At 38.4% G+C, this 22186-nt stretch overlaps 2 protein-coding genes across 4 annotated transcripts in view; one reads left to right on the top strand and one right to left on the bottom strand.

The window, feature by feature from the left end:
- Positions 1 to 308: 308 nt before the first annotated feature.
- Positions 309 to 11139, top strand: Pan2 (PAN2-PAN3 deadenylation complex catalytic subunit PAN2). Of its 2 annotated transcripts, none has more exons than XM_072011950.1 (21): positions 309 to 729; positions 1314 to 1501; positions 1663 to 1832; positions 1908 to 2028; positions 2099 to 2295; positions 2384 to 2597; positions 2673 to 2806; positions 2894 to 3040; positions 3126 to 3222; positions 4887 to 5120; positions 5222 to 5467; positions 5540 to 5786; positions 6507 to 6686; positions 6761 to 6927; positions 7257 to 7425; positions 7520 to 8036; positions 8246 to 8463; positions 8543 to 8672; positions 8777 to 8998; positions 9472 to 9733; positions 9847 to 11139. In XM_072011950.1, exons 1-21 carry the CDS (start codon positions 648 to 650, stop codon positions 9859 to 9861), a joined length of 3957 nt encoding a protein of 1318 aa, XP_071868051.1. In that variant the 5' UTR covers positions 309 to 647; the 3' UTR covers positions 9862 to 11139. The 2 variants fall into 2 exon arrangements, with proteins under 2 accessions (XP_071868051.1, XP_071868052.1); XM_072011951.1 differs by having other exon boundaries at positions 310 to 729; positions 5540 to 5759.
- If (integrin subunit alpha inflated) overlaps positions 10126 to 22186 on the bottom strand; it is a 78350-nt gene continuing 66289 nt past the window's right edge. Inside the window, exons 6-13 of one of the 2 annotated variants that reach the window (XM_072011941.1) lie at positions 21566 to 21614; positions 20810 to 20890; positions 18876 to 19051; positions 18347 to 18585; positions 17343 to 17958; positions 16219 to 17121; positions 13589 to 15685; positions 10126 to 13279 (exon numbers count right to left, since the gene is read on the bottom strand). In XM_072011941.1, coding sequence (XP_071868042.1) covers positions 13187 to 13279; positions 13589 to 15685; positions 16219 to 17121; positions 17343 to 17958; positions 18347 to 18585; positions 18876 to 19051; positions 20810 to 20890; positions 21566 to 21614 — 4254 coding nt within the window. In that variant the 3' untranslated portion in view covers positions 10126 to 13186. The remainder of the gene's footprint in view (positions 13280 to 13588; positions 15686 to 16218; positions 17122 to 17342; positions 17959 to 18346; positions 18586 to 18875; positions 19052 to 20809; positions 20891 to 21565; positions 21615 to 22186) is intronic. The other variant, XM_072011942.1, reaches the window with a different exon arrangement.

Raw genomic sequence — 22186 nt, forward strand, 5'->3', positions numbered from 1 at the left:
TAGACACCGTTTGGCCTGAAAATTCATTCGTAAAATTGCTCTATTACTTTCAATTATTCTTTTAACATAAGAATTTCATAAAATCGTAAAAGTATTTGAATTATATACTTTTCTCCATCAGATCCATCGATTTCTAACTCCTTTGAACGTAATTTTTCTTAAATTTTCTCTTCAGCTTCGCGCCTTTCGTCTACAATATTTAGGGCGGCAACTAACCGAATAATGAAATCTAGGGATTTTTGCGTCTTGCCATTAGCCGTACTGATTGACGCGCGAAGCAGCAGGTGGCGACACCTTTGAGTCGCAATACAGCTATATAAGGGTGAACGCGTAGAAAAGGGCAATCATGAATTAAAGGTTGTTCGATGAACAGGTTGATCCATGTATTATGATAAACAAGTATAAAAAGTGTTGTGTTAACTATAATTTTCATTAGTTTAAATCGGCTGGTAGTGAGAAAAGTGAATATTCGTGACGAAGTGTTTCGCTTGTTGCACAGTTGCCAAGGCGACTACAGTACGTGCGTGTGCGTGTCCAAAAGTGTGCTATGAAAAGAGAATGATCATTGGGGCAACGATTCTACGGCTATCTTCGTACTGACGGCAATTCCATGTTTCAAAATCGAACGGCCTGAAGACGGGAATATTATGGAATACTCGGTTTTAGGCCACTACAGCTCGTCCATACAGGCCACGGCTGATAGCGGTGTTAACGGACAACAACTCGTTTGTAAGTATTTTATATGTATCATTTTAACACTCTTTCTCTCTTCTGAAGGCGGCAAAATGAATTCGATTACATCAAAATGTGATTTTTTCGTCCCAAGATTCGGAAGACTCGGAAAGGCGCGAAACCTCTTTGTTCTATGACACTCGTTGCTCGAATCATGGTGCGCGATCTGGCGTCCCATTAGCCGTTAGTATCGCATAATATCTTTTGTCTCGTTAATTCTTGTCCACCAATTCAATAAACCGTTATTGGTTACTCCCACTCTTTCCGCTGTTTTCGGAACATGATGCTTAGTTCCGATCAGCTGTTCGACCCAAAACAATCTTGCAAAATTCAAAGGTTAGACACGCGATTCAAATCAGCTGTGATGTTGTTGTTTTCAACTGTGAAATTTAGAGGCGCTCGTTCAGGCAGAAATATTACAATTTGTAAACAATGATAACAAAGATTAATCGACGTTAATAATCTGTAACCTATATTCAATGTTGAAATGTTGTCACAAGTTATGTTTAATGATATTGACTGATATTGAAACAACATCAAGAATTTCCATTGTCAATATCTTTTCTCATCTTTCCTTACAGGGCAAGAACCAAATTATGTTTTACCTGGTGATGAATATGTACCTACAACAGAGCAATTTGGAGAGGAATTTGCTGGCGCTGAATTTCATGAAACGCGTACTGTACTTGCTGATGGGGGGGATAGATTTGGAGTTTCCACTGTCATCTTTGACAATGTCGAAGAGCTCATGTGGATGGGAAATGAGGGGGTATTATAACATTTATTGTCTAGTTAACAAATTATACATCTTATTACTTTTATCATTTACTTTATGTAATTCGTATGATTAAAATAGCATCTAATTCATATTACACTGATATTTATTAAATAATTATTAAAATTACATTGACTAAGAACAATGCTTCATAGGGTCATGTGACGTCTTATTATGGGCCTGGTTTACAAAAGTACACCTCGTTTCAAGTTCATGCCAGTCAAGAAATTCGGCATATTCATCCAATAGATGAAGGAATTTTAATTCTAACACGGAATTTATTACGATATCAGTTGAGACGTGGTATACCAATATTTTCACAGATGTATGTTAATTTTGTAGTATTTGTATGACATTTATGAACTTATGAATTTTTTGTATAAAAATAAACGATTTGTAGGTCACCGAATATGATAGACATGCAATGCATGCTTCACGTTTCACCAACAAGGTTACTTATGGGCGGTCATCAGAAAAAAATAATCGATTTTGATCTAACAAGAGGAAAAGAGACTGGATTAGTGAGTTTCACCTCATTGATAGAATAACATGATTATGTGGACATGTATTTGTAACATATTGTATTTATAGGTACCTGTAGAGGATACTGGTTGTGCAATTTTAAGGCAGCATAGCAGACTTATATGCTGTGGTAGTCCTGGTGGAAGAATCGATTTCAGGGATCCAAATACATTATCAATAGAACATTCTTTTGATACTCACAGTGGTTCTCTCAATGATTTTGATGTTCAAGGAAATTACCTTGTTACTTGTGGTTTCAGTAACTGGTAAGATTTAGGACACCATAATTAATACGTCATTGAGAACACTATTGTAATTGTTAAAGTTTTTAACCCATTTAATTTCTTGATTTAGTCGTCAGGGTATGACAATAGATCGATTCTTAATGGCATATGACTTGAGACAAATGAGAGCATTGAGCCCAGTTGCAACTTTGGTGTGCCCTCTTCTATTGAAGTTCCTACCCAGCTATTCCAGTCGTGTAGCTGTTGTAGCATCAGCGGGACAAATGCAACTTCTTGATACTATCTATGCTAATGTACAGCCATCTATGACATGCTTGTATCAGGTAAATGTTATATGTCATATGTGCAAAAAGGGTAATCTATGATTACATAATGTACAGGTTTTCTTGTATTGATAGGTTGCAAATAGTGGAGCAATAATATCATTTGATGTATCTTCTACATCTCAGTGTCTGTGTTTTGGAGATTCGGCAGGTTCTATACATCTTATGTCTACAAATACACCTGAGCCCCAGTTTAATACATTTTCTCGGTTAGTAAATATATTAAATCTTTTAAATAAAAAATTCCAGCTAAAGTTAGAAAGCATTGAACAATGATTCTGTTCTCATTCATCCAGACCAACTGAATTTGCTGATCCAGTTGAGCCACTTCCACATATATCATTCGATGATGATGTTACACCACTAAGTACAATACCAATGTATTATAGTGGGCAGCCATTGTTAAGCGATTGGCCAGAGGAATATTTGAGATATGCTTATAGGTAGGTAATGATAACTGACAATTAAATTGAACAAGTAGTGTTAATAAAAAAACTAATTCCAAACTTGTTTTCTATGTCTTTACAGAAGAACACCACCGATTGATCCTGAAATATTGCGTACAATGAAGATGCAAGGAACTATAGGTTATGCCCCGAACCCTCAGACATTCCGCAGAAATCAAGTGAGGAAAAAATATTCTCCCACTCTTATACAATATTCTTCACCGACTCTTCTAAATCTCTCCTAAAATCCGAATTTCCTGTCTTCCATTCACAAAGTGTTTCCCATGACTCCCATTTAAGATTATACTATCATATTAGTTTTGATGTTTGACTTTCTTGTTGCCAGCTACACCTATGGGTTGATGAAACAGAACGAATTATCGCTGCCAGACGTGGATACTCTTCATTTATCTTAAAATTCTTATAGTTTTAAATCAGTTTTGAGAAAGAACAAAGTTTGTCTTTAGGGAATTATATACTTGTGACTGAATACAGTTGTGTTTTTGTATGCATTGACACATATAGTGTGTTATTAATTGAATCGGTTATCAGACAATATTAGTTGCATAACATAACTAAGATATAATCTAATTGACGACTTTATTATAGCCTCAATGGTATAAATTGATACTGTCAATCGGAACGATTTATTGTAAGGAAAAGGAATTCGAGCTCCATACTTTCAATTTTTTAGAGAAGCCAGAATAATATGATGTGATTTAAGACTGATAACATTTCGTGATAAATATCATCGTAGTCCATGAACAACCTTAAAAGATTGTGATATATTTTCATAAGCTAGTCTACAACATTTTAATAATTTCCTCTATGATAGTATGTATGAGAGAAAAAGATCTAAGTAGGACATTGAACATGTGTATTATATAATATTGAAGTTATTTTTCTTAATTTTAGTCGATATATTTCTCAGTTATATATATAATAAATATAGTTATTGAATCCTATTATTTTCACCGATAAAAGTCCGCTACTGTAGATTTTTATTATAAAATATAAACGTTAGTAAATTTGTCTCGAGCCGAATTTCAAATTTTTAAGAATTTTACTAAATTTTATCTAAATATCTTTGAAAGGTTGAGAAACATTGACATTTATTTTATGGTCCGCATATCAGTAGCACCTTAATGGCTGTGTAAAATTGCAGTTATTGAAGAGCAATGGTTGCATCTGCCTCAATTTCTTCAAAAAAGCAATAACTTTTTTACTAACTCTTTATCAAGACAAATATAAATAATGTGCCAATGTAGGAATTACAATGAACGTGTTCTAAAATGATGTACATATATATTGCATTGCATAATTCGTGATATAGCTCTATGAATTATTTAAAATATGCTCTCTATAGGCTTATGTTATGCTCTCTAGCTCCGTATGTGGTGTAATTTGAGTTTTGATCTACTTTCCAACAAATCATATCGTGTTTCAAATTTTGAAGTCTTGGATCTCAAGAAGAACACTATTCACTGCCTTTTATTTCGCGTTGGAGCGTTTGTAATCAATGCATTTCGTTCGAATGGTTGTTCTAGTTTAATGATTTTGTGGCTAATAATCGATAGTATATCTAATGCCTATACAGAATATATTCCTTCAAGAATGTAATAATGGAAGTTGTATTTAAGTGAAATAAAGGTTGTAAGACATACACGTAAGCCTAACTTATTGGCTCGGTCCCACGCGTATTCAATAGGTATTATTTATTTTTTTATGCTGCAAATCACGTTCATATAGTACATCATAATTTTAATCTTATTAAATTTATTTAAGAGAAAAAGCGAAAGTCGTTTGACTGATTGAAGAAAAATAAATAATACCTCTTTTGCAGATACCTTACAATTTGGAAAAACGTCGGGGAGTAGTCACAAAGCTTTTCGCTGGCGATTCACGATCAAAAACAGATGACGGCACCTTTGTGGCCATACCTAAACGTTATCGCAAAATCGAGTTGAAATATTCACGTCTCGGTTACGATGAATTCGATTTTGATCAGTATAATCACACAAACTTCTGCGGTCTCGAAGCAACTCTTCCTAACAGTTATTGTAACGCTATGTTGCAGGTAAGCTTAGTTCAATCAGTACAATGAAAATCCAGAAAGCTTATTCTTCTTGCAGAGAAACAAACTCAGAAAGATACTCATGTCTATCACGTATTTTCCAGTTGCTTTATTATTGCGAACCTGTAAGAATAGCGCTGCTCTCTCACTCGTGCCAAAGAGAATTCTGCCTATCCTGCGAACTAGGATTCTTGTTTCACATGTTAGACACGTCCCGAGGACTGCCTTGTCAGGCAGCCAATTTCCTACGAGCTTTCAGAACGGTTCCCGAAGCAGCAGCTTTGGGACTTATACTCAGCGATCTCCATCCGGAAGCCAAAAGGAAAACGAATTTGATGCGATTGATACAGGTATGTCTCTCAATACAGAACGTCCGTGTCTGTGTTAAATATTAATATGTTAATAATATTGTTGAATTTCAGAGTTGGAACAGGTTTATACTACATCAGATCCATTACGAAGTTCTGGAAACAAAGAAACGGCAACTGGAGGAAGAGGAAGCTGCTCGACTTAAATCAGGACCAAAATGTCCTCCGTTCGTTTATAACGAACAAGATTTCCCTAGCATTTTGCAGGACATTGGCTCCCGATATAGAAGCCACGCAGAAGAAAGGAAGAAAAGAAAAAAACAGGAGGGGGATGGTAAATATATGTGGATCACATCGAAAGGTAAACACAATTCATGTGTAACCTTTTTATTGGGCACTTTTTGTGTTTATTTTTCATTTTGTATATGATTATTTGTTACACTTATTTGACCATTGTGGCGACATATCCAAAGAATACAAAGAAATTTTAAGGTTTTTAAGTTTTAAGTTTAAAAAAATTTTTTTCCTTTTTTTAATGATAAAAATTATATATATTTTCATATCTGTATTCTTGGGATATACCGAGGTTGCCAGTTAATCCTCTTCCTTTTTATTGTGCTTGGTTTATGCAGAAAGTTTTTTAGTCTTTTGTTTAAGCACGTTTTTTCTTTTTTTTTTTTAATTTTGGTTTTACCTATACTTCCTCTTCTTTTCTATAAGAAAGAAGACATTGTTTTCTGCGAATGCATAGCCTATTTGCAAAAATTTGTTTTGTGTTATTATATGCATTGCTCTGATTTCCAATAAATTCATTAAACTTTTCATTTTATATTTTTAAGGAGAAAATCAGAATATTTTAAATAGCGATATTGTCTGTAAAAAAAGGATAACAATAATGCATCGCCAATACAAATACTATTCTCCTGAAATTAGCATATTAGTAAATAGGTCCTCGTTAAAGGCTATTGAATTTTTTTATATATTTTTTTTTATAAATTTCCATTATTAACGTATACTATCTTAAAATTACAAAAAAATAATGATATTCGAAAAAACTTATACAAATATTTATTTCCAATAGACAAAAACAGCAAAAAATCTATCGAGGAGAACGAAGTACGAGATGAAGAGACAGAGATCAGTCGTCTGTTTGGATCTGAACAAATGCATATACACCGCTGTCTTAAATGTGGGCAAGAAGCTACAAAACATTCCATCATGTTGCTATGCAACTTAGTTTACCCGGAATTAACGCATCCTTGTAAGCTATTTAAGCTATATGTACATTGGATATACACATCAATTATCATTATACAAAATTTTTATCTTTTGCAGCCGAAGAAGTTCCATTTACGAGTGTTCTTACCCGTAGTTTAAGACCCGAGAAAATTACACCTGCATGGTGTGACAATTGTCAGAAGTTTACACCCACACTCCAGTCTCGACAACTGACTAAACTACCTCAAATATTGGCTCTGAATTGTGGTTTAGATACACAACAGGTACATCAGACACAATCTTATAAGTGTTTCATATAAAAATCTAGCAGTTATAACTGGGGGCAGTCATAAATATAAAAATAGTCTTGAGTAATATGAAAAAGATAGTTTTACAATTACTATTATTTTACCAATATCCAATTTCCGAAATGTCACTATTTATAATATTCGGTATGAAATACTTCGTTACTCGTTATTCCTAATCATGTACTAGACATTGAATAATTTAATAATTAATCATCAGAGTTCTTTCATGACTGCATCTCATAGACTGCAAGCACATACTAAGTTCCATGATGACTTTTAACATACTAAAATTACCATTATTGTAGGATAAAGCATTCTGGCAAGCGCAAATGGATATAGTCGTTCAAAAAGTATTAAGTGGCAAAGAAAGTAGTCCATCTTCGAGTCCTGTCCCCATTACTGCGAAACCATGTCGATATGGCAACAATTGTACTCGAATTGGTTGTAGGTTCAGACACATTGGTAGAGATTCAGGTACAGTTACAATCCATTTTACAATTTTTCAGAATTTTCATTATATCTTGCTTAACTAACATTTTCGATCTGTTTTATTTAAATTTTTTATTAGAAAATGTACAAACGCCACCAGTTACTCCACCCATAACAACTTCGACACCGCAATCGGTCACAACACCGCCTAGTCACTTATACTATTCTCATTCGTGGATTCCACACGATATAGAGATTTCCTTGGATAGCAATTGTGAATTATTCGTAGAAAAGATCAGCACTCCAAAGAGCGACTCTAACGAAAGTAGTAAAACGGTCAATGAGGTCATAGTAGAAAATGGTCAAGGGGATAATAAGATACAAGAATCTGAGATCTCCGGAGAAGAAGAGAAAGTGGTTAAAAATCATGTTAACACAGTACGAAATGACGATGTGGAGAAAGGAAACAAAACTGATGAAAATTTGAATAAGATAAGCAAAGTTCGGTATAGTCTTAGTGCTGTTGTTTGCTACATCGATGATAAAAGTAACGAAGATAAGAGGAATATCGTTGCGCTATTGCGAGTCGGACCAAATTATCATGAACGATCGGCTGGCAGTGCGGTGTCGCAGTGGTACATTTTTAACGATTTTTGGTACGTAAATGTAATTCATTTTCTGTACTAAATAATACTAGAATAATCGACGAAGAATCGAAGAAGTATGGATGGCATGAATGATGGAAAACTTTCTATGAAAAATTTTCTATGCATACAAATGTTCTAAATTCGAATCTTACTCTCTTCGTTAGTTTTATATAGAATTTTGTTTCAAGTTGTAATGAAAATTTGTCTATTTCGTTTAGTATATCCGCAGTGACACCGCAAGAAGCGGTATGGTTCAATCTTGATTGGAAGGTTCCATGTGTCCTTCATTATACTGCTGTACCTGCACCTGAACCAGCACCATTTGTCAGTCCGCTTACCTATGATGTATTTGGTGAAGATAAATGCATCGCTCGCAGTGGAGGGACAAGGGGTATCACGTTTACCCCATTGACGTCCGACGAAATGCCTAAAACAGGTTTCTATCAAATATAGAAATAAAAGGACATTAAATTACGTACGTAAAATGATATTAACTGATAAAATTATTTCTATAGGCGAACTAGTTGGAATTGACGCTGAATTTGTAACGTTGAATCAGGAAGAATCTGAACTTCGTAGCGATGGAAAAATGTCCACTATAAAACCAAGTCACATGTCTGTTGCACGTATAACTTGTATACGTGGGTATGTACAATTTTTAACTATTTTCTTATCATTTTTACATTAGTATAGCCATTTTTTGGATCACTATGTTTCTTGCTTGATATTTTTTTTAATTCCTTAAACAGCCAAGGTCCTCTGGAAGGAACTCCCTTTATAGACGATTACATAAGCACTCAAGAACAGGTAGTAGATTACCTGACAAAATTCAGCGGGATTCAACCAGGTGATTTGGACGCAAACTTTAGTAGCAAGCACTTAACAACTCTAAAATCAACGTACCAAAAACTACGATTTCTCGTTGATAATGGAATCATGTTCGTTGGTCATGGCCTGAAGAATGATTTTAGGTAATTACGTTACTTTTTGCTTTTATTATGTAGCGGTATATGAGTCATAGGACAATTCGAATTGGAAGTGACTCATATTGTTGTGCCTTAGAGTGTTGACGCTGTTTCGATTTATTAGATTCAAGAGTAAACGAACAAATCTGGACAAAAAACATTATCGCCGTTATTTGTAACCGTCAACCGGAATCAAATTTGAACTTTTTAGACGAACATCCTCTCTAATCAGTCTTTAGAGCGATTCAGTATAGCGAAGAGTATAGCGAACAGCATAGCGGAGCAACATAGCGAGTTATACGGTAGAATTGAGTGATCGACGGTTACGACCGACATACACTATCTCTGTACTTACATTTAAAGTGATTTTAATATACATTGACTATTACATTTTTACCACTCGCCTCTTTAATATACTAACACGTCTAATACCGCCTCAATCATATTGATTTTACATGTTTTTTTCTCGTTGTTCACAGAGTGATAAATTTAGTCGTTCCACCGGAGCAGGTCGTAGACACAGTACTGCTATTTCATTTACCTCGTCATCGTATGGTATCGTTGCGTTTTCTTACGTGGCACTTTTTGGGTAAGAAGATTCAGTCGGAAACACACGACTCTACTGAAGATGCCAGAGCTGCTCTCGAGTTGTATCGTAAATACAAGGAGTTGGAGAATTCTGGAAAGCTGGCTGAATCGTTAAAGGAGCTTTACAACGTTGGCAACCAACTACAGTGGAAAGTAAGGATGATCGATTACTTAAAATACCCATAGCCAAATATATATATATATATATTTCTTTCTTCTTTTTTTTTTTTTAATTAATTCTTATTAAATAATTTGTCTGTTTTCAGGTTCCAGATAGCTGATACGAGGATGACCCTCACGAAGAAGCGTATGATTTAGTTACATGCAAAGACAATGAAGTTTAGACGACAATTTTGAAGATAGTAATAAACAAATCGGCGATTGAATTTTAAAGTATAGTTATAAAAAAATCGATGATTGAATTTTGAAGTACGGTCATAAACAAATCGACGATGGAATTTTGAAGTACAGTCATAAACAGATCAACGATAGAATTTTGAAGCATAGTCATAAAAAAAATTGATGATTGAATTTTGCAAAAAACATTGTTTATTATTTCGGTCCATGCGTTTATTCTATTCGAAAACAAATCCAATCATTAGTACATAGAAACTAGGGAAATTCCAAGATTATATGTCTTGATGATGTCGCGGGTGTTAATGATTACGGGTACAACTACATTGTTAATCGTATTTAGTATTTTCTTATCTCACGACATCGGTTCGTATAAACATAACTCAATTATCGACCGTGAATTGTAAATCTTTTAGTTAGCCTCCGTCTGATCGAGATTATTGTAAATTACCAAGCAAGACGTTAGAGAAAACAAAATTTCCTGTTGATCGTATTTTTTCGGCAAGGATCGAAACGATACATCCGGTAAGCGTTCGATGGCAGTCGTATATACATAATGTTGTACATACATATTGCTCGATAGCACATTAGTTTTTGAAGAGGAGTATCGACTTCACACTGCCGAAGATAGTGAATATATTTATTTTGTTTTCTCGGTGTATCTTAAATGGAAGATAACACATAACGTAAACCGTTCTGTTTGGTAAATTGTTTTTTCTTCAACGACACGTTACTTTGATCGCCGAATTTGAGAAATTGAAAAAAAATTATTTCGACCTTCCGATATTGAAATTTCAAAGACTGAACGTTCAAACGAGATAAGTTAAATCGGTATACAAATATTTTAAGATTATCAACAAATTTTGATAAAAATAATGAAGAAACAGAATGTATGTGTACGTCATGCGTCGTTGAAGGGCTAACAATACGTGTATATAACGAAAGATTAATATTTTTAGCAATAATCCTAGAGCTGGATGAGTATGTCTGTACGAAATGTTTCATGATTTCCTTTTTTTATATGTATGTTTTTTAAAATATTGACTTTTGTACCGTTTTTCCCAACGACAACTCATTAGAGAAGGCAGAAACCGGGGGGAAAAATATGAAGACGCTTTTTTACAAGATTTACTTTGTCCCGGTGGTAGATTTCATTTCGACTCACGAATATACGCAGACCATTTTCGCTCGATCGAAAAAACAAATCAATCATTGAAAGAACCAGAAATTTTTCTAAACACTTTTTCTACTTCGAGGTTCTTAAAAAGCAAGAAGTAAAATATTAAATACGGTAGTATATTTTACAAAATGATTGTACTCATAAGATTATTTTTGTATAAATTTTATCAAAGACAATGAGAAGTCAAAATAAGAGAAAGAGAGTGTTTGTGCGTGTGTGTTTGTGTGTATGAGAGAGTGAGAGAGTAGAAACATCGTCAAAATCTATGAAATAAATTAAGATTATCGAAAGATATATTTTTTTATATCTGGAACAATTTTCTTATCGTTTATGCGCGACGTAACTTTACAAATTAATGCAGGTCTAACAAAAAACGATCCATACAACTATCGTAGAAACAACAATGAGAGTATGATATTCATGCTAATCATGCATTTGTTTTGTGTCTACTGATGTTACGTCATTGTGATTTTTCTAATAAATGATTATATGAAAAATTAATTGTTCCCGATCATATTTTGAGGAATCTCTTGATACAAGGATACGAATTTATTTAAAAGAGGGAATAAGTTTGAAAAAAAAGGGGGATCATCCTACCGAGATTACTAGTTGGTCTTAATGAAAAATTAATTAATTCTCCATTTTCATGGCATATATTTTCAAAATTATTCTCGTTAAAAAATTCTAGATTTCTTAGAATTGATAAAGTAATTTTATCAGAGGCGATTTTTCACCCACATTTAAAAATAAAATAACATCTTTAATATTAATAATATTATTAATTAATATATATATATATATATTTTTTTTTTCTTTTAATATTACACCTTAAGTCTGTATGTACAAGTCAGTTTCTATTTTCCCACTTATTCAGGAATTCGTTTGCTCTCTACACAATTATTAATTTGTGTTAGCTAGTTACTTTCTGAACGGTTTTTAGTAATTAATACAGTTAATAATTTACAAGATTGTACACACATACAGTCAGGGCAAGCCCCGGTTTCACGTTACAACGCTCTATCATACGTTACATATACATATAATAATGTAGAAATTTTAATAAATAATCGAAAACTCCCGTTCTCCAGCTTGTTTTAAGAAGGAGAACAAATATAAAATCGACTGCCGATGTCGGCGACGAATGAGATCTCTATCGACGTGAATCGAAGCATTCGAGCCGATCAAACGTTCTTCTAATGGAAAATAGAATTAATAAATTATTATTCTGAATATTCCACCAGGTAAGCCAGAATAAATATACTATAGTATATTTACAACACAGAACTAGACATTTTTCTCTTGGTAATCTCAACTATTTTGCAATTTCTCAAGCCCCGGAATATAATCAGCGTTTGTACAAGACCGATAAAATAAAAAACTCGTTCACTCTTTGATCTTATTTTTTCAGAATTCTCCACAGCGAACGTTTCCTTTTTTTTTTTTTTTTAAAGGAAAGATTAAGATAAATTCTACACGGAGTGAAAAAGTGCAATCTATTTTCCATAAATTGCAAGGTGTATCTGCAGGCCACTTCGACCTCCACGTCATCGAGGCAGTTCGATCGATCTTCGTATTCGCCCGTGATCATCGACGAGCATGTGGCTTAAGTAAATTACAGGTAATTAAAAAATGACATAATAATAATAATAATAATAATAATTAAAAGAAAAAGAAAAACGTCTCCTGACTAGAAACTTGCATGATCGAGCTGCAGGAGCTGGAAGGAGTATTCAGTGGCAGTAGAAAATAATCGCAGATTCGCCCCAGAACCTTTTTTTACATCGCTTATTCGTTCGTAATTCGATGTAAGTAAAAAATGCTCGAGCAGTTTCCTCGTTCGGGGCTGGAGATAAAGGCACTCGCGATTTTGTTAATTACAATAATCGTAATAACAGTCACAGTGGTGCTTGACGCGGGACTGTATTACAGTTAGGACGAGCCGTGATCCAGGCAGTGCGTAAATTTGTTCCTTTGCGAGATTCGAGGATTAAAAGGCCCTCCCTGGCTCGTTCGTTCGGTTCGACTTTCGAGATTTGAAATGAATTCCATCGATGGATACTTGGCCCTTTTTCTCAGTGGTCGTCACCCTGCTGGAAGTGGCCGTTCCTGTTCAATGGTTGCCTCTCTGGTGCGTCGGACGGTCTATTCCTCTTAAAGAACCCGCACTGTCGAAGAAATAAAAAGGTACTTTGTAAAATCGTTTCGGTTCTTTATCTTATTCAGTTTTAAGGCTTTACGGAAGATGTACTTGTGCGTAATATCAACAACATTCTCAACAAATATTCTTCGAGATACCTCGATTTTTCTAATGAAAGATTTTTAGCAAAATTGAGAACAGAATGTAAATGTTTCTAGAAGGATAAGAAAAGTTTAGAGAGATTACAACACTCGATAGATACTTTCAACAAACAAGCCTTAATATCGTCGTACATCGTCTTACGCAAACTCGTACCGCTTAATTTGCATAAACAAACCTTGTGCAGCAGGAAAATAAGCAGTAATAGGATGATCGTTCCAGCGCAGGCGGAGAGTACCACGACCCAGAGCGGAATAACATCCGGCGCAGATGGTGTTATGCTTGGCTCGACGTTCGTCTTAATTTCGTGGCTCTTGATCACCTGTTCGGCAGGTGCGCCTATGAACGGTTGCTTGGTGACTTGTGCCTCCAATCGAGTCGAAACCCTGACTTTTTCCTGCAGAGCGACCTTCTTCAGCGTCCTTGCGTCCACTCTGTACCTAGCTCCGATCCAAACTTCCTGGTCCTTCTTCAGTGGACCCAAAACGCATCTCAGCATCACGCATTTGGCTGTCTTGCAAAGACTAACCGGTTCCTGCGTTCTTAGATTGCTCTCGTAATCTTCCTCGTCGAATTCTGTTTCCGGCATTAAAGGGTCGTTTTCAAGATCCCTAGGTATTCTATGCAGCTTCTCGAATTTTTTAAATTCCCTCACGTTAACCATATCGCTTTCTCGCCTGAATCTAGAACCATCGTTGGAATTTGGAATCTTAGTCGATAGACGTTCCTCGGAAGTGTCGCGGTTCTCTCTTCCGTAAACTCTGCTAGTTACTCTTCTGTCTTCTGTTCTTCTTTCCTCGTGCGTGCTGGTGTACTTGGACTCGTAGTCGCTTCCTATGCCAGCAGCTTGTCTAGATTCTTCGTTCCAGGATTTACTATAACCCTTCGTTTCGTATTCGCTGCCGGTTCTACCACCCTGGTAACTATATGGATCCAACGTATAGGTTCTTTCCTCGGTGTAGGTAAACGAACCCTGCAGAGGAAATCTGCGACCATCTTTGAGCACGATGAACCCTTTACCGCTCGAATCGACCAGAAGTTCACCCTCTATCTTCAAGAATCTACCGTCTCTGTTCTCCGTAGAGCTAGAAACGTAACTCTCTCCTCCGTAACGGTCCTGAAGAGGAAACGTAGATCCATCTTGGAACTCTATATACTCCCTTCTGTCGGCAGAATTTCGGAATCTTCCCATAAACTGAACATATTGTTTGCCCTGTCTGTTGAACAATTCGTAACCAGTCGCTGACTTCGATAAGGATCCAAACAGTCGTTCCAGGTCCTGCGTGGAACTGACGTTACGTAGTTGGAATCCGAATTCACCTCCTCGTACAGTTTCTTCTCGATCACCGCTGATGAAACCACTCTGAACTCCACGATGTTCGGAGGAACTGCCGTAACGTTTCTCCTGCTCCAGCCTATATTCCTCTTCCTCTATTCTCCTTCGTTGTTCCTCTTGTTGTCTTCGTATCTCTTCTTCTTGCTGTTGTCTTCGTTCCTCCTCCTGTCTCTTCCTCATCTCCTCGTCCGCCCTTCTGCGTTCTTCTTCCTGTCTTCTCTGATAATACAAACGTTCTTGCTCCTCTCGTTGTCTTTGCGCAGCCATGTGTTGTTCCTTCTTTCTCTGACGCTCCAATCGAGCCTCCTCCTCGCGTTCACGTTGCGCCTGTCGTTGCCTCAATAGTTCCTGGTAGCTTTCATCGTTCTCGTTTATGTTAGAGCCGTATCCATCCGACGAAGACGAGCGACCTCCAGAAACGCTGGTCTCGCCCCAGCGGTTTACGAAGGTTTCGGAATGGTTCACGTACGATCCATGGCCTCCTTCGAAGTCTGGTACTCTCGCACCTAGACTGTTACCGTCAGTGGGCCGGAAACCACCGCCCAACGTGGCCGTCTCTCCGTAACCGCCAGATTCCGTGTGAAAAATCACGCCTCTGTTGCCACCAGAAGCTAAGTCTGCCGTATTTATAGAGCTGGTCCCTGAATTGTTTTGAGTGTAGGTGGTGATCAGGACGTCTGGTTTGCTCCCAGTGTCGGATAATTGGAATCTTCTTGTTTCACTGGTGATCGCTTTAGACGAAGAGGAGGAGGAATGACGAGATTTCTGGATGTTGGAACTGTCTCCGGTGTTGATCTCGGACTCTTCTTTCTGGGACAGTTTACTTTTGTCCATGTCGAAGCCTCGTTGCACGTTAATCGTTCTGCCTGATTGGGATTCGTCCAGGATCACTCCCGATGGATCTGGGTGATGCCAGTACATGCTTCTGCGTTGGTCCAGCTGTAATTAGCACACGAATATACTACTTTTCATCTGAATGTTATCATTCGTTCGGTCGATTTAAGGGAACGTTCTCTATTTCGAGACGAGAATTTATTTTTACAAAGATCGCTTCTTCCATCTTAACCTGACTTCGGCTTTTTCCTTTTAATTTAATCGGCCTTTACGCGTGAGCCAAACGATTCCTGTATCCGATAGCGTTCCATCGAAGCGAAACCGATTTACAAATGCATCGAAGAGGCCGGCAATTTGTGAGTCTAACGACTCGGTGAAAGCGATTGGTCAGAAAAGGATTATGATCTCGACTTGTGTAAATGTATAGGACGATCAGGAAATGAATACACATATTCAATACAAATATACAAAGCTCAAGTGTACGATACAATGGATTCAATGTGATTTTCTTAAAAAATGTATCATAATTATACGACAATGGACTGAGCGAAAGTGTCGGCGATTGGCAACGAAGTCTAAACCGAAACGTAAGGCTGTCAAAGTTTTGTAATAAAAATATAACAAGTCTCGAAACATACCTTCAGACTAAGATAATTTGCATTGGCAGGTTCACAGGCGATGGGTCCAGAAGTTTCCGGCTGCTCCAACAAATACAGCAACGTGTCTCCAGCCAAAGTTTGAGCGGGCCAAATAAGAAAAGCCTCCGCTTCGATAACGTCCGACGGACCCTGGTTTCGAATAGTGTAATTGTGCGTCATAGCTGGTCCAAACTCTGCCTCCGTAGTAACATTTATCTCGCTGGTATAATTATCCGGATTGTAATACAGATCCTTCGGTTTACTTTCACCGTCTATTCGTAGATCGGTCTCGATCCAAATTGGCAGTCTCAAGGTATACGTATTATCGTCGGTCGTGTACGGATTCTCAGGATTGGTGGTGTTCACGTCCATTTCGAACTCGTAAATCGGCTTCATTCCATGCGACGTAACAGGTTGCAACAACACTCTGAATTTAACTAATCCGTTCTTCTGCAACGGATTGCCAATATCGCAACGAAGAGTATTGTTGTTTGATTGTTTAGGCGCCGAACATTGAACAGGCACCCCCATAGTCTCGATCTTCTCCACTTTGATGTAATCGATACCAGCGGGTAGTTTCAAGTTGTACGTCGACTCGAAAGCGTCCTCTCCCATGTTCTGCACCAACACGTCTAGCTGCAGCCGTTTGCCGGAGCCTAGCAGGTACTTCTGCACGTTCGATGTCACGTTCATCTGCAGATCTGGGATACACACGTTGTCGGAGCCGCAGTTCTTTCTGATGGACAGAGAGTCCTTCCTGGACGTCGTGGAGCCCAGAACGGGACGCAAGGAGAGTCTAGGGTCTCTCGGTCGAGTGTCTTCGTAGCGTTCCTCGTCGAGACTCATCCGCATCTCGGCGTCCAGGGACGTAAGCTTGTCGCGAATGTTCGGTGTCACGTATACCTATGGATGGTCGAAGGGATTCTGGTTAATTAGATCTAACGAGTCAAAGTTTTGGATAATTATGACTGAAAATGTAACAAATGAAATTCTGTCTCTACGTTTACTTTTTTTTTTTATTAAATAATACTTGAAAGTTTTTGGTAGTGGAACTTGAAAAGTTCCAATCAAGTTCTCCGATTAATCGATAAAAATTGTCAAGTGATGAAACGATTTAGACGAACCTGAACGGTGCGACAGAACTGTCGTTCGCGATCGACCATGATCGTTCGATTCATCGTGTTCCTTCCCTCCAGCTCCAAGAAGAACAATCTCGGACTCTTTGTCTTCTTCACGTCCAGGGCGTACTGAATATTGAAATTATGCCTCGAGAAAACACCTTCTCCGCTATATTTGAAACAAGCTCTCAGAGGAAGGCAAGTGACTCTGCTGCCGTCCGATAGTGTACAATTTCTATCGTCCAGAGAGATCAACTTCGACTCCAGATCGAAGGACACGTACGAATCCATCTTGATGACTGGCCTGGATCTGAAGAATATAGCGGTGGCAGATTCGTAAGCACCGACCACCAAATCTGGATAACGATTTCCATCGAGATCGAGGCCACCAGATACGGAAAATCCAAACGTGTTCACGGGTACGTCGAGGTTTTCGGCGTAGATCACCTGGGAATACTTTTCGAGAACGCCGGTTGACGAACCGTGATAGATGTACACGGCACCGTGACCACGTAAACCACCGTAAGGAGCACCCACCACGAAGTCACCATAACCGTCACGGTCGATGTCCCCCAGAGAGGCCAGTGACAAGCCGAATCGTCCGCGGTTGCTCTCTCCGTCCCTGGATAACGATAAGCAATTATCGCGGGAGTTCAACGATCCGTGTGTTCTCGAGTTCTGGCTGATCCTCAGGATCTTCCTTGGAACTAGTCTCAGCCACGGATAACGACGATTCGTTCGTGTGGCAGGAAAATTGAATTACGACAGACGCGAGCGTTCTCTTTTCTACGATAGTAACTTTAAATCGAACAATCGCCTATGTTCTTTGGCAAGAACTGTTTATTAGTTTGACTTGGATCGGTCACCTGGTAAGTAAAGTATCCGCTTATGGGATTACAAACGAAAGGAATATCAGGTGTAAAAATTGAAAATTATGATCGACGCTTCTGGAGTATCGTCGAACTTTTGACTGATAACGCGCGTGTAACATGAACGAGACGAGACGGTACCTAGAGTCAACTTTGCGGAATTTTTCAGCTCCAACGCCTTGATAGATCACGTACACCCTTCCGGTCTCGATGGTCATTTCCGGGTTATCTGGCACCGTGTACATAGGCGCACCAACTATAAGATCGTCCAGTCCATCGCCATCGATGTCGCCAGAAGCAACGGCGTAACCGAAGTAAGCTCCCATTTGCTCTCCGGTGATGTTGCGATGATTCGTCATGTTCGAGGTAAAAATAATGACCTATAATCGAAGATTTTTCGTTAATTTTATACGAAGGCTGGTGTTTCACGATGGTCGAACGTTTTCGCCGATCGAATTTGCTCGTTAACTCGTTTCTCGATGCGACTATTTAAACAAAGAATCGTTTCCAACAAATCTCAATGGCTGGAATTCGTACGGTTTCCGCGAAGAAACAAGCGAACGAACGATCTCTCTCGTCGGTAGGTTACTTTCTCTACGAGAGAGAATTAATTTCCGACCCCGCGACTTCTTTTCTTTCGAATTACCGCGTTAATATTTCATGAGCATACTTTGCCGAGGAGATCGGAGCCACGAGGTACGCCGACGGCGGTGCCGCTGTCACCGTTTCCAATAAAATCGCCGGTCGTGACAGAGTAACCCATGTAGCTATCGTCCTCGGTGGCTGGCCCTTCCTTCGTGAACATTATTCTCGCGCGGCTGTTCAATGGCTGTGAAAACGCTTGGCCTGTAAAGCAATCGATCGAGTCAATCACCAAGTTGTACCTACGATTTCAGACACATACTTTCCCAAACGTATTTGCTTTCTGACTACGATCCAGCGGAACGCGCACTGACACGAAATAGGAATTTAATATCTGTGAGAAACTTGGATCGATATAGAACGGTTGATCGTAACATGGGAAATATCCGCCAGAATATTAACAAGAAACTAGCAGCAACATGCGATGTCAGAAGAAATATCTGATTGCAAGTACAGCTATGATACAAAGTATCGATTACTCGATCGTACAATTGGTCTGGCTAGATCAAATTTAAATAATAAAGAGAATTTAGCGAGTCGATACAAACGTTACTTCTCGACTTTATACGCGTTTCAATTATTTCACATCCTACGATATATTCTACGTTCGTTGTTTACGATAGCAAACTGCGCGATTTAAAGCTACGTCCTATTCCATTTAGACAGGCACTTGAAATCGGAATAAAATCGGAAAATCGTAGTCAGAAAACGTTGATAACGATACACGTTCGTAAAGCGGCGCTTTTATGATTAATCCAGCTTCTAAGCGCAGCTCTATCAACGACGCTGATATTATTCCGATGGTCGCTACTACTATGCAACTGCGACTAAACGCGAACAACCAAGGAGACTCTTTCGAGTTTAATTAGAAATTATTGTTGTTACTACAGACTGGCTTCGTATTATTATTCTCTGGCTGCAACGCGAAGCTGCGAAGGAAGCGGGCCTGCACCAGTTAAACACTGCCACCCTCGTCTCACCTGGCAGTAATTAATAAGTAATCATAGCATACGGTGCATTAATCATCAATCGGATATTAATCACTGAGGGGGAGGAGCGTCAGAGGCGTCACAAGCCTCAAACTGTCAAGCATACAAGATTATACTCTACGTTAATTGCAAACTAATGTACGGAACAAAGGATGCTCTTTGCTCTCTCTCTCTCTCTCTCTTTCTTTTCTTTCCCTTTTTTTTTTCTTTTTCTTCCTTTTTTTTTTTGCATTTACGATATTCTTGAGCGTGACAGTTCAACACGAGTTCGTTCGAATCGTTATTAATCACAGGCGTCGGGTTAATCGCGGTAAATCCGCATGAGTGGAAGCCAAATGAATATGGAATTATTGGAAATTGATTATTTGGGGGCCAAGCAAACGAATGCCGCGATCGCGTGGCAAATAATCTCATCGTTTCGAATTTATCGCGAACACCATCGATGCGTGGATCGATATTTGCGGTGCGCAGAATGAAACGTCCAAGGGAGTGCCGATAAATATCTCTGGTTTGCTTTTCAAGAGAAGAAAATGTCCGCGAGTATCAAGAAGCAAGAAATAAAAATTGAATTTGCGATTAAGTCAAACGGTAATTATTTATCGTTAAACGAAATATTCCCCTGCATAAATTCTCAGAACTCGATATAATTAGCAATTAGTTACTACGCTACGACGTTACATCGAGACGAAGATAAAAGGAAAACAGCTCCGCTCTCGAAATAACGTCGTATCTTTTGGTAACAACAGAGATATTTGATCGGAATACTCTACTTCCTTGAACGCTGCACGCTGAGAAGTTTCAAAAAACTCAATACGAAAAGATCGTCGCGGAGCATGAAGCAACGTTTGTTAATGAACGCCGTCGTTAAGAAAACATGGCGGCAGATTAGAGGTGTTGAAAACAGGGGGCTGGTTTTAAACGACACATTTGTTTATCTTTCGTTTGATTAGGGCCGCCTGCAAGTACGCGATACCTGATGCATCTGCTTCGGGGATGACGAACATCGTCGCTAAGAACTCCAATCTCAATGCGGTGCTGATCGAGTATATCTGACCTGGAATCGTTCAACGAAAGCCTTCTAAATCACTTCAAAGACCCACTGAGCACGTGTGGTCGCGATGTATTACGCGTTGCCGTTCCGTCGCCCAGGCGTTATGAAAGCTCGAGCTCCGACTTGTTTCTCTTTTTTATTAGCGGCCCAGTGACCGTTCACCGTCCAATTAGTGGGTGTAAATGGGGATTTAATTTTGCCGATCGCAATTCTGCCGAGTATTTTTTAGAAGCCCAATTGGTTTAGGGAGGTCCGGGGAATTCCTTAATTCGAGTAATATTTCCATTTTTACAATTTTAAACGTGCAATTTAAATTCCATTGATCGCTGAGATTCTCCGTAAGCCTTCGACGAAACTTTTCGAAAGTCGAAATCTTTGTAATTTTATTTTTTATGAAAATTCGTAATAAACGACTCGAGTTACTCGAGTTGTTTCGTACTGAAAGAAATCGAGACTTAAAACGGTCTGAAATTAGATATTCGAAGAGACGGTAACAATTTCTCTTCCTTCGTTCTGTGTTTCCAGCTTCTTCGAATATCCCGATTAAATGGAAATGAAAATAGGATCGATACGCGTATTTACAAGTCGAACAAGATGTCGTGTCTCAAGGTGGTATCGATTGTGAAATTGTCGACCTAAATCGAGCCGTGGAAGCGGTGTACCACGAAAGAACCTTACCTTGCCAGTACCAACTTCCTGGCGCTCCGATGAACAGCCTCTCACCGTTCTGAAACGAATAGAAAGGCACTCCATTAGAGAAATTAATCGACGTCAAATAACTAACCACGGGAAACACTTTACGATGTACTTATTTTTTATCGGACAAACTCATTCCTTCTTTTCCTGAATACTTGGTAGAATTCTTGGGATTACTTTCACCAGTCTGGTAGACGATACCTCTTTACGTATCAAAGGCATCGTGCATCCGATAGATCTTTATTTAAACGTCACATTGGATTCAAAAGTTACGCTCCTGCGAGATTTCGATCTTGTTTTTAATTGAATGGCAACGCCAGATGAAATGAAAAGGATCAAAGTCTGCGTCGAGGTATTTGATTTTCACTTGGGCTTGTCCTGTGACGCGATCACAGTCGCTAACGGAGTAGGTTGATCAATTCTTTTTCTTTTTTAGTGGATTGCACGTGCGATCGAGACTACGATCTTCGTATAATTTCCGTATACAAGACGCGTCTGGAACACGCACGAGCAACAACGAGCGCGATCACCGGGGCTCGCGATTTTTCCCAGCCACGGGCGCTGTAACCAGGAAACGGACGCACCCACGAAAGTTCAACTTTT

The sequence above is a fragment of the Bombus fervidus genome, chromosome 10, assembly GCF_041682495.2.
Source record: "Bombus fervidus isolate BK054 chromosome 10, iyBomFerv1, whole genome shotgun sequence".
Taxonomy (NCBI): Eukaryota; Metazoa; Arthropoda; class Insecta; order Hymenoptera; family Apidae; genus Bombus; species Bombus fervidus.